At 34.7% G+C, this 13,751-nt stretch overlaps 1 protein-coding gene across 1 annotated transcript; it reads right to left on the bottom strand.

Moving 5' to 3' along the window:
* LOC109352930 lies at positions 11,362–12,041 on the bottom strand. Its single transcript, XM_019595115.1, has 2 exons — positions 11,776–12,041; positions 11,362–11,707 (listed from the first exon to the last, which is right to left on the bottom strand). The coding sequence occupies exons 1-2, from the start codon at positions 12,039–12,041 to the stop codon at positions 11,362–11,364; spliced, it is 612 nt and encodes a 203-aa protein (XP_019450660.1).

The following is a 13,751-nucleotide window of genomic DNA, read 5'->3' as shown; positions in this document are numbered from 1 at the left end:
CTATATTCACCATCCTTATAATGAAAGTTAGCATAAAACTCTCGAACCAGAGAGGGGTAAATGTTACCACTTAATTCCAGAAAATGTATGACCCCTTGTGCCTCCAATTCATGCAAGAATTGAAATCATTGCTCCACCATCCATGCCATGTCGGCATATCGGATGTATGTAGGTTTTCGGCTTATGAACCAAGCCAACCTCTCTGCCTGAAGAGCATGAGCATAAAATGGGTCTAAACCAAGTGGTGGATTCTGCCTAGATGAAGAGGAACCTTCAGCGTTGAGATTTCTTACACATCTAGGATGACGTAGAGAACAGTTTGAACCAGCTGTATTTTTTACTCTCTTTGGTCTCTCATTACTCATTTTTGCAGAATTATTGGATGGGTAATCGATTAAGGATGAAATTTGAAGTTAGGGTTTTGAAAGGGGGTAAACTTAGATTTCTCAATTACAACCAAATTGATGGGTTGGATGCTTAGAGGAGGAAATAAAAAAGGAACGGGTAGCTCTAATATGAGTTTGAGGATGAATTGTGGGATCAACTTTAGACAAGAAGACAAAGTTCATGAGGTTAGGGTTTGAACAAACATAACCCAGAACTGAGGTTAAATATGTTTTATGACTGCACTTAATTGATTAACCTTTATGTTAATCGATTAACAAGATTTAAATTTTAACATAGTTAATCCATTATGTTCCAGCTTAATGGATAAAAATTTTAAAACATTTTAGCTCGGGTAATATAATTAATGGAACATATAATCGATTAAGACAATTTGAAAAATCCCATGTAATCGATTAAAACACAGAACAATCGATTAAATAAGTCATAGAAACAGATTTTGGCACAGTTTGAATTAGTTTAGAGGTTTGCTAAGACTCTAAGATAAAGATATATCCTAAATACCTAATTTACACTTAACACATAGCCAAAAGAGCATGAAAGCATATATAATCAAGAATGCATTTTACAATTAAGAATACATGCATATAATAACGATAAGTGAACTTATTTAGGATTATCTAGATGTCTATCATGCATTCAAACACGTAGGTATTATATCGGACAGAACATGTGATTAGACATTATCGAACATAATTTATCATGATATTTGGTTACCCCACATGCTTTACCTCATCTTTATCAAGATGTTTGAAGTTTGCCATATTTGATGTTTTCTTTGGCCTTTCTTCAATTCTTGATTCTTGTCCTTTTCTTGCATAGTATATCAATTCTTGAAGTGTTTAGCCTCATGAGTACCTACAAAAAAGTAAGTATACCTTTTCTCTCCTCTTTTGGACATGGCTTAATCAAGCATTAAATTCACATAAGCTTTCCAAAGAATAGTTTTGGTTAAATTGCATTAATATGATATTTAACTTGTTGTGCTTCAACATGATTAGAAAATCCTATATAGTATTTCTACATTTACTTATTAATCAAAACATGGTTGAAAGATTCTCATACTTGTTTAATAATATCATGTGTGCATTTAAGAGCATGTAAATGTAAAACACAAAGCATTAGGCCTAAAATTGATTTAAGGGGGAATTCTTGATTCTTGATTTTATGGCCTTGCTAGGATTTCATTATAGAATATGTTTATGACACTTAAAGTATGTAATACTTGTAGTTAAGAAAAGATACATAGTTTTACCTTTGTTGCACAATACTTCCTAACTTCAAGCATTTGTGATGACAAGTTACTCATACATGTCATAGTCTTTTTCCTTTGGTGACAAGTCAAAGAAGTTTGAACTTCTCACCTTCCATGTGCCTAGAACATTTGCTGCCCATATGAAAGTTGAATTTCATATGTCCTTAGACACACCTACAAAACAAAATTACTTGCTTTTCTTGGGTACCCAACTAATCTTGGGTCCCTTGATGTTAGTAGCTTGTGGATTTTGTTTCTTAGTAATCCACATAAAATTTCAATTTGGAATATCATGCATTCTAACACTACATGTATTCAATGTATGACCATACAATCCACAATAAAAGCAAGTAGGGGATTCGAGATATGAAATTTTCAGAACATATACTCATTTCTTGTGAAATATGTTATTTGCATGCATATATCTCAAACTAGATTTAATTCCAACATTTGTACATGTAGCAAATAAGTTGTTTGAATTGTGATTACTAGATATGAAATTAGCAAGTTTATCATTTAAGATATTATTTTCATTTTTTATGCAAATGCAATTTACACAAGTAGATATCACATTTAAGTTAGAAGTACAATCACATGAAGAGTTAGCATATTTAGCATCTAAGGTTTCATTTTCAATTTTCAGTATATCAATGAAGTTTTGTAATTCACATATCTTCTTTTCAAGATCTAAAATTAACCTTTTTTTCTTTCTATACTCTTTTTACCTAACAGTTTAAGTTCTTCATGCATTTCAACATAAGCATCATAAAGCATGTTATACATGGGAAGTATATCGAAATTTGAAATAGAATTAGATGAGTATACCTCACTAGGCTCATCTTGCTCATTACTTTGCAAGATTTCAAATTTTGATCCTTTAGACAAATCTTATGTGATTCTTCATCTTCTGAGATGCTTGTTGACGAATCGTCCTCTTCGTGTTCATACCAAATGATATATGTCTTCTTAGCTTTGATGTCCCGAGAGTCTTTCTTGTGATCATGTTCAATCTTCTTGGAAGAGGTAGGACGTGTGTACCTCATGCATCCTACTTTCCTACTCTTATAGCAAGGGGCATTTTTTTTGGGATTCTTGCTCATCTTGATTGAACTTTCTTCATCTTCCTTATGAAGCTTCTTGGTTCCTCCATTCTTACTTAAGTACTTTATGAGTTTTTTTGATAAGGAGAGACATGGCTTCATCATCCGTGTGGGAGTCGAACGCATTATCATCACATGTCTCCTTTTAACTTCTTGAATGTGATCTTGTTGCTTTGAAGGAGGTTTCTTTGATGTTCTCGTCCATTTATTCATTCAGTGTCAAACATCTTAATTCCAACTCGTGTTCTTGAAGTTTACCAAATAATGTTGCGAGCGTCATTTGTTCCAAGTCCTTTGACTCCATGATGGCAGTTACATTGGGTTGTCATTTCTTGTTCAGACATCTCAACACTTTAACAATTAGTTCATGTTTGGCAAATGACTTATCTAATGTAATGAGATGATTAATAATGTGAGCAAATCATTTTTCAAATCAGAAATAAACTCATGTGGAAACATACGAAATAATTCATACTCATGCATCAGTGTATTTAATCTAGAACGTTTGACCTCACTAGTGCCTTCAAGGATTACTTGTTAAGTGTCCCATATATCCTTGGCACTATCGCACTAAGAAACTCAAAAGAACTCATCGTATGAGAGTGCAAAGGTTATAATGTTTTTCACTTTCAAATCAAGTTGCACTTTTCTGTTTTCCTCATTCGTCAAGAGACTTCTAGGTTTCTCTTTCACTTCTCCGTTCACTATGTGTAGTGGAACGAAAATTCCACATTCTACAGAATCCCAAAATTTCATATCAATGGCCTCAATAAAAATCCTCATTCGGATTTTCTAGTAGGCATACCCCTCGCCACTGAAAACCATAGGGAAGTCGATGGATGCGCCATTGCCGCTAAACGGGTTAGAGGAGCCCATGGTAAAAGTGCCTAGGATCAACGATCTAAGCGGCTAAGCTAACACGAATGTACTAGCTCTGATACCATCTGTTGGATCCCACAGGGCTCTATCACTCACCTAGAGGGGGGTGAATATGTGATAGGGTACATGATTACCGTTGCTCGATAAACAAAGATAAAACACAAAATTATACACCATTTAATCGATCAAACACATATTTAATCGAGTAACTCGATCATCTATTAATCGATTAACTAAACAACTTAATCGATTATTTAGTTCTTTTTCAGTGAAAACAATTTTCTTACGATCTCTAAGATTACCAAGATTCTACTAAATGTATATGCATTTATTACAGACAATTAAGAACAGTAAATGCACAATACAGAATATGCAATTTACACAGAATTATATGCATGCCAAGTTAAGTAAATCAAGTAATGTGAAAATATAAAAAATAAGGGAAAAGAAGAATGAGACACGACTTTTATCTTGGTTTGTTTGTGGGTCCACTTGCAAACTACATTCAGGCCTCCCCTTCTGATCTTGAGAGATTTTTCTTTACTATGGAAAATCAATGTTTGTTACAAACACACTTCCAATACAAGACGGAAGATGCTACTTTCTTGATCTATATGAACTTGACAACCTTGGTTTGGCCTCTCATTCTCGCCTACTAAGATTTCATATCCTTTCGTGATTAGGCCCCAACTAGGTATCGCTCAATACCAAGACTTGTTGCTTCTCGTGAAGACACACCTAACAACAGCTAGGATTTTTCCCAAACCTATTCTCCTTCTAGGGTGATACAACACACCAAGACAATATGTTAATGCCTTAGTCTAACAATTTTCTTCAAGTTATATGTGCACCTCAATGTGTAGATTTTACAATCTTCTCACAATCTAAGAATCCTTCTAAAAGATCTCACAATTACAGAAACAGAATGCATGAGAGGCAAGGTTTCTTTTTCAACAAAAGATTTGACGATAAAGCTGAACGGGTATCTTGTAAAGATTCACCATTTTCTTTTCTCAAAAGAACACTTTGAAATCTCTCTAAAGATATGAAAGTTATAGCTTCAGATTTCTTGAACAATTATGAATGAACCTCCTACATGATTTATAAACTAATTATGCATGCCTTTGAATGATGTATGATTTAGAAACACTTTTTAAATGCATTTAAAACATATGATCATGTATGTGTGTAAGCATGGATGGATGGATGGATGGATGGATGGATGGATGGATGGATGGATGGATGGATGGATGGATGGATGGATGGATGGATGGATGGATGGATGGATGGATGGATGGATGGATGGATGGATGGATGTATGTGCATGTAAATCATGTATGTATGTAGGTAAGTCTCATTTTAGATATGATTGATTTTAGCTTGTGAGACTTTCATTGGGATTCATCCTAGCCTAGACTTTTACTAAGCAAGCATCTTAAGACCTAATAAAGATATAAAAATACTTAACCCTTAGATCTTCTTTTGAATGATTTTCCTTGTATGAACTTGAGTCTTGACTTTATAGTTGATACTTGTTGTTTGTTGATTTGGTCATCCTCTCGAGCTTGTCCTTGAACATTAACCATGTTGTCGATCATTTGTCTTCATCTATATTTTGTCTTCATCAAACAATATGTGTTTTTTGTTTTCATCAAAATATATGTCATGCATGCTTGCATCTTCATAAATATCATAGGGTATTAAAGGAAGTTCATCCAAAATTATGTTGTTATAGTTAATCAATTGACTAATTTGCTAAAGATGGATGCTTTTGAATGGTCAATAGAAACCAAAAGTGATTTCAATGATTTAAAAAAGTTGGTCACTTATGCACCATTATTAGCATTTCCAAACTTTCAACAACCATTCACATTAAAAACTAATGTATCGGGGATTGGCGTGGGAGCATTTTTGAGCCAAAGAAGGAATCATATTGCTTATTTTTCCTAGAAGTTAATCTGTGGATGTAGAATCAACCGACTTATTATCGAGAGTTGTATGTCATTTCAGAAGCCTTTGTCAAATACAGACATTATCTGTTAGGCCATAATTTTATTATCAAGACAAATCAAAATAGTTTAAGACATTTGACTGGTCAAACTCTAGAATAGCAAAAATGGTCTGCACAAATTTCTATGGTATGATTTCAAAATTGAATATAAAGTAGGGAAAGAGAACATCCTCATAGATTCCCTCTCTATATTTTGTAACATGACTTGGTCTTCACCAGCACCAACTTTTTTACAAGAGGCAAGCAGATCAGAAATAGAAACAACAACTGAAAATATATGAGACCACTCCACAATCTATTGGGCCTTTTATACACATGGGCCAGTTAGTTTACTGGAAAGGAATGTTAGTGCTTCCCTGCAAACCGGAGCTCATGCAAAAGATATTGAAAAGGTATCATAACTCTCTCATTGGTGGACACTTAGGAATTTTGAGAACAACCTCTATAGTTAAATTTTAATTTTATTTGCCTAATATAGAACAAGACACTCAACTATTTGTCTAGAATTATAGTATTTGCCAATAATAAAAAACAATTGGCTTCACATCCTAGTGGGCTATTACGGTCATTGCCTATTCTGAATCATATTTCGGAAGATGTTGCAATGGACTTTATAATAGGCTTGCCTCCATCAAAAGAATACATAGTGATTGTTGTGATGATAGAGAGACTGTCTAATTATGCTTAGTTCCACCATTGAAAATTGATTATACAAGTATGCAAGTTGTTGAACTCTTCATGACTTCTATAGTCAAGTTACATGGTATGTCAAAATTTATTGTGATTCATAGAGATAAAGTGTTCACTAATAATTTATGGCAACAATTATTCAAGTCGGGAGGAACAACATTGACAATGGGTTTAGCATATCATTCATAGATTGATGGACAAACTGAGGTACTTAACAAATGCCTGAAAATTTACTTGAAGTGTTTCAAAGTTGAAGCTTTAAAGACATGGGTTACTGTTTTACCATTGGCTAATTATTGGTACAATACTTCATATCATAATAACTTGAGATGACATGATTTCAAGCAGTTTATGGCAAATAACCATATACTTTAATGAGATACAAATCCAATAGCTCTAACACTCCTAGTATTCAGGATACTATGCAAGAAAGGGACATATTTTTTACTCAGTGGAAGAATAATTTGCATGGAGCTCATCAACACATGAAAGCATAGGTTGGCAAACAAAGGCAAGAAATGAATTTCAGTGTTGGACAAAAGGTTTGGGTCAATCTACAACCTTATAGACAATATTGAAAGAGCACAAGAAAGAATTAGAAACTTGGCATGAAGTATATTAGAACAAATTGGTTCAGTTGTGAATAAATTGCAACTTCTATAGAATGACGAGTCCATTCAGTACTCCATGTGTCAAAATTTAAAGGAGATGAAACACTTTCACACATTAATCTGCCCCTGCTCATAGACAATCAAGCTCCAAAGTTACAACCTATCCATGTTCTGAAACAAACAACAATCATTAAAGGAGACTATAACGTGCTACAAGTGTTAATTCAATAGGAAGGACAAGATAACTCATAAGCAACTTGGGAAGACTTTGAGTCTATTGTTAAATATTGCCCTACGTTCAACCTTGAGTACAATGTTGTTTTAAATGGGGGAAGTAATGTAATAGACCAGAAGGAGGAACACTACCAAAAGAAGAATAAGACAAGGTTTGTTAGAGCAAATAGACATTTGGTAACCAAGCACAACTCACATGAAAAAGGAGCCAAATTATCTTGTTGTAATCATAGATCTAGTACTACATACTAATATCCTTATTACTATATAAAAGTACCAATGGTGTTTCTCATTAGATGTTACTATTTTTTTACTCATCTGTGATTATTGCCTGTCAATTTTGTTGAGTACTATTACATCATCCGATCTGTAGGATTGGAATAAGCATGTGCAGGAAATATTTTGGAGTAAAAAAGGAAGCTTTTGAGACACATTGATGCAATACAAAGATCTTTGTTCTAGTTAAAATCCTCTTCTGGATCTCTAGGAGAGTTCTCTTTGCAATCATCTGGAGGGGTGGTACTACCTTAAGAGAAGTGCTTATGGCAGTAGAAATGGAATAGAAACACTTGTTTCTGTCACACTAAAACCATCTACAAATGTAGGAAAAATAATACCATAGATCTTGTAGATAGTAATTTTGAGTGGATTGAGGGGAAATCATTAATTCAAATTATGGATTGTGTCACTTGATGTAGTCACAATATTGTGGTTGTAGTGACCGTCGCAATCGCATCATACTATAATTATAGTGTGATACCAAATCACAATGATGTTGTGCAATCGTAACTACATTAGACCATATTTGAGTTGCACCATGCCACATTAGACCACATCAAATTCCAAAATCTATTTTAATTACAAAATAATTCACACTGTAACAATTGCAATCTGCATTAGATCAACTGCAATAACCACAATTGTGACAACAACCACAATTTAAAAGGGTAGGAGCAACCCAACATAGTTTTAAAGTTTTTGGAAGTCTCCTTTCCATAAGGACAACAAGAGGTCGCACCTAGATACGAGAGCTCATTATTCATGTCTTAATAATTCTACCTGTGGTGGTATTGGCACTAATGTAACATGTAATGAGATTCAAAAGGCTATTTTTGTTTATGTGGCTATAAGGCCTTAGGGGAGGGATGGAAATTACATATTCTCATTCATGTCTTACTTTGTATTCCAAACGAATTATAGAGCCTCGTTCAATTAAAAAGGAAAACTAAGAAAACAAAAATTAATATTTTAATATTATTGATAAGAACATAATTAGTTAATGGGAGGGAAAGTTAGTTGAAGTTAGTTAGTATTAGCCTTTTGTATAAGTAACTTGTTAAACAAGTTACTTGGCACTTATGACATTTTTATACAAAAAATTCTATACAAAACTCTTGCATTTTCTTTCAATTCTTTACTACATCAATAAGAATAGTTGAACTAAGTTGTATTGAAAATGTATTGAGTATCAATTACAACAACCTCATATATCTTTGAAATGCTAAGTGTTATTTATAGCTTCCAAATTCCAACTAACTCTAACTAACTTTCTATGCTATAAACTAACAGACTGAAATAACCCAAACTTCTACTAGTGGAAGTTTCTTCATTTTATGTTATTATCAAATTTCTACTAAACTTCTACTCGTGGAAGTCACCTCATTTTCTATTATTAATGCTGAAATTACATTATTTCTAACGCTCCTCCTTAATTCAGCATTCATAACCCATTTCTTACACCTTTCTTCATTCTCAGCTTCTCAAACCTTTCTTTCTTCAGAGGTTTTATGAAAACATCAGCCACTTGATTTTTATAATTTAAAATTCTAGCTTTTCTTTCCTTTTGCTCACTTGCCTTACTTTATACTTAGAGACCTCACCATGTGGTTTCAACCTAGTCTTGTATACCCGTTTCATAGCTATAACTTTCTTTACTCTTGGCAATTTAGTTAGACTCCAAGTATTGTGTTTTCTATAGAAATCAGTTCTTCCTCCATTGCCTCAGCCCAATGTGTTTGGTTCAAAGCATCTTTCACATCTATTGGTTCCATCTCAGCAAGCAATGCCATATGCACAAAATCACCATCTACATAATAGTCACTTAGTCTTGAAGGTGGTTGTCTGAGTCTCTCAGTTGTTGAAAGATTCACCATTGTACTAGGCACAAAAACTGGATTAGATGCTATAGTCTCACCAATGCCACTTTCATCAGCTTCTTCAAATTGCAATAGGGTCTCTTGACCTTTTTTAGTACTTTTATGGTTCCAATTCCAACACTGGTCCTCATCAAACTTCAAATCCCTGCTCATCATGAACTTATTCTTTCTACGTTCAAATACTCTATAAGCACTAGTTGAATGATAGCCCAAGAAGATAAGTTTTTCACCCATATCTTCCAGTTTTCTCCTCCTTGCTTCAGGCACATGTTTGTAGCAAATGGAGCCAGGGATTTTTAAGTGACTCACGTTTGGTTTGAGTCTTATCCAAGCTTCTTCAGGAGTCTTCGCATCCAACCTCTTAGTATGACACCTATTTATTATATGCACTATAGTATAAACAACTTCCCCCCAAAACACCTTAGGCAAGTTCTTTGTTTTCAACATACACCTAGCCATATTAAGTATGGTTTTGTTTGCCCTTTCTGCTGTTCCGTTGTGTTGAGGTGTGTATGGAGCAATGACATCATGAATGATCCCTTCTTTGATGCAGAATTCATGAAACTCTACTGATACATGCTCACCTCCTCCATCTGATCTCAACAGTTTCAGCTTTACTTCACATTGTCTTTTTGCTTGAGCTTTGAATCTCTTGAAGGTTTCTAGCACTTCGCCATTCTTCTTTATTAGATTGATCCATACTTTTCTAGTATGATCATCAATAAAGGTCACAAAATACTTATTTCCTTCAATAGAGTCTTCTTCAAATAGTCCACACACATTTGAATATACCACCTCTAATGCCTTCTCTGTTTTTGTAGGAACATGTGAGACGATATAATTCATTGCTTGCTTGCTTGATATGCACTCTTCACATAATTATTATGGTGCTTTTATATGTGGCAAACCAATCACTATTCCTTCCTTTTCTAGCAAATCTAAACTTTTAAAGTTTAGATGTCCATACATCTTTTATCATAGCCAAGTGTCCTTCATAATTGTTGGTTGAAGACACTTTTGGTCACTGATCTGTATGCCAATCTTGAAGATTCTGTTGGCTGCAAGTGTAGCCTTCAAGATTTTGTGTTTGTTTTTGGCAAACAACTTTAGCATACCATCCTTCCTCTCCATGGTATATCCCTTTTCCAGAAGTTGTCCAAGACTAAGCATGTTGCTCTTCATCTTAGGTACATATAGGACATTTGAGATGTAGGCTTTCTTCCCATATCTTCTTTGGATCATCACCTTGCCAATTCCTTAAGTAGTGACTACACTATGGTCAGCAAACTTAATCTTGCTCTTTGCTGATTCATCAAGTGTTGTGAACCAATCCTTCTTGCATGTCATATGATTTGAACATCCAATGTCAAGGTACCAGAAGAAGGAGTGTTCATCAAGTGTTCTTCCATTACCATATGATTCATCAAGTGTTCTTCCATTTCCAGAAGAAGGAGTGGTCATATGATTCATCAAGTGTTCTTCCATTGCCATGGACGGCTAAACCGAAAATGAAAAATGAAGGAGTGAAACCCTAGCAGAGCAAAAGAGGGAAAACGAAAAATGTGTTTATGTTTTAAAGTGAGGAAAAAGAAAAGTGTGTGTGTTTGGAGTGGGGAATCCGAATTTAACTCCTCCAACACACATAAAAATGAATTAGGCCTAAACAATGGGCCCAAAGCTAAATTACAATAAAAACAACTCCTAAAAAAATACAATCTTCGTTTCAACACATATCCTCGACTTCCATAATGCCCAAAATGCCATTGGTGCCAAATATGATCTAAAAATGATAATAGATTTAATCAAGCCAAACAATCTCAAATTAACTCATTTTAGGAATATTAGTCCAATAAAGTCTAAAACACTAAACCATGTGAAACAAAGTCAATTAGGCACCAAGAATCATCAATCATGCTAAATTAAGGTTATGAATAGTGTGTAATAAATTTCTCATCAATAGGACATTTGAGATGTAGGCTTTCTTCCCATATCTTCTTTGGATCATCACCTTGCCAATTCCTTAAGCAGTGACTACACTATGGTCAACAAACTTAATCTTGCTCTTTCTTGATTCATCAAGTGTTGTGAACCAATCCTTCTTGCATGTCATATGATTTGAACATCCATTGTTAAGGTAGCAGAAGTCACCACTTTCATCACTGTTCTTCACAATAGCCATAAGCAAGTATTGATCATCATCATTTGATCCTTCATTTTGTGCCAATCTTGCTTCTTCATCTTTGCTACTCAATGGCTTCATTGACTTACATTCTGCTGCATAATGCCCATAATTCCTACAATTGTAGCATTGCACCTTCCTTTTATCAAACTTCCTCCTTCCTGCTATGTCTTTGATTGAGCCTTTTCTATGATATTGCTCAAGATAGTTTGATCTCTGAGATGTAGAATCTTGCTCATTCTTGTTCCATCTCACCTTCTTCTTGCTTTTGTTCCAATGTGCAGAAGATTTCTTGGAAGTTTTTGCTTGGAGTGCATGATCATTATTCTTCTCCAAGCCTCTCTATTTTTAAGCCTTTGTTCATGAGCTTCAAGTATGCTTTGCAACTCTTCAATCTTGTAATCTTCAAGATTCTTGGACTCCTCTATTGCAACAATAATATGGTCATACTTAAGAGTTAGAGTCCTAAGTATCTTCTCAATAACAGATTGCCATTGCACCTCTTCTCCACATGATTTCATTTGGTTGATGAGTGTGAGAATGTTGGTGAATTAATCTGCTATTGTCTCATTCTCCTCCATTTGAAGGAGTTCATACTTTCTCCTCGTTGTTTGAAGTTTCACTTTCTTCATTTTTGCAGCCCCTTCATAGCTTTTCTCCAATATATCCTAAGCTTCCTTTATTGTCTTGGCACCAATAATTCTCTCAAAGTTTGCTCCATTAACACATTGATGGATTAAAAACAAAGCTTTCCAATCCTTCTTCTTGGATTCTCTGTAACTTGTCCTTTGAGCCTCATTTGCATTCTCCCCAACTTCTTGGTATCCATTTTGAACTATCTCAAGTACTTCTTGGAATCCAAAGATAGTTCTCATCTGAATTCTCCATCTATCATAATTCTTAGTATCAAGAATTGGTAGTGTCATTGCAAAACCATTACCATTTGCCATGATAGATCTAAGATCTTGCAATCTTCTTTCCTTGTTGTCCCACTATCTGTTCTTCTCTTCCCACTTCGAATCACAGCCCAAGATCCACCAAGAATCTTGTTTCAACCTTGCTCTGATACCACTGTTAAACCAAGGCCACTCTCTTGTGCATACACAATGCACCAAGCATCCAACAAAATTGAAACAATATGCACACTAAGTGCAATAGCAGAAAATATAGGGAAATGAGAAGAATTAGTTGAGGTTAGTTAGTGTTAGCCTTTTGTATAAGTAACTTGTTAAACAAGTTACTTGGCACTTATTACATTTTTCTACAATTCTATACAAAACTCTTCTTGCAGCTTCTTTCAATTATTTACTACATCGATAAGAATAGTTCAGATTCCTTTCTTCTTTACAAGAATCTCTACTTCTTATTCTTTGAAGCTCTTGAATTCGGGATTGAATTCCTAGGAGAACATAACGATGCTTATGTCAAGTCCTTGTGGAATTCTCTGCCTACTTAGGGGGAATATGCCAAGGTCTTAATGGAGAGGTTTGGAGAAGTCTATAATGATCCAATGGCTGAGTTGATGAAACTAAGACATAAGGGTGCAATTAGTGAATACCATGAGGAATTTGATGCTATTATCACGAGGTTGGATTTACCTGCTGAGTACACATTGAATTGTTTCTTGGGAGGTTTGAGAAATGATGTGCAAATGATGGTGATGATGTTTCAACCACAAACTGTGAGAACAACTTTTTCTTTGGCCAAATTGTATGAGTCCTCCAATAATAATAATGTACAAGTGAGACTTTCTTTGAAGACTAAGCCTTTTGTTTCTAACAGACCATTACTTCCCACAAAACCTGCAAGCACTATTGAAATAGAGCAACAAAAAACAAAGATAAGGATTGCTTGGAACTTGTCTCCTGCCTTCATGAATGAGAAAAAGGAAAAGGGTTTGTGCTACTTCTGTGATGAACCATATTCCCCTGAGCATGGTCTTTCACACAAGAAGTTACAGATCCATCTCTTGGAGGCGGAAGATGTAGATGAGGAAACTCGGGATAAGAATGACTCTTTTGAAGGAGCTAAGGATCCATTTGAGGAAGCTCAGATTTTCGTGAATACCTTGATTGGGGTAACCAACTTCAGGACTATGAGGATCACTGGAAGATATCAAAAGAGGCCTTTTCACATCTTAATTAATAGTGGCAGTACTCATAACTTCTTGGATATTAATATGGCCAAACAATTGGGGTGCAAAATTGATGAACTGTAGCCCCTAATAGTCA

The sequence above is a fragment of the Lupinus angustifolius genome, chromosome LG07, assembly GCF_001865875.1.
Source record: "Lupinus angustifolius cultivar Tanjil chromosome LG07, LupAngTanjil_v1.0, whole genome shotgun sequence".
In the NCBI taxonomy this organism is placed as follows: Eukaryota; Viridiplantae; Streptophyta; class Magnoliopsida; order Fabales; family Fabaceae; genus Lupinus; species Lupinus angustifolius.
The sequence above is the reverse complement of the archived record's forward strand: the minus strand, read 5'-3'. Positions and strand labels throughout refer to the sequence as shown.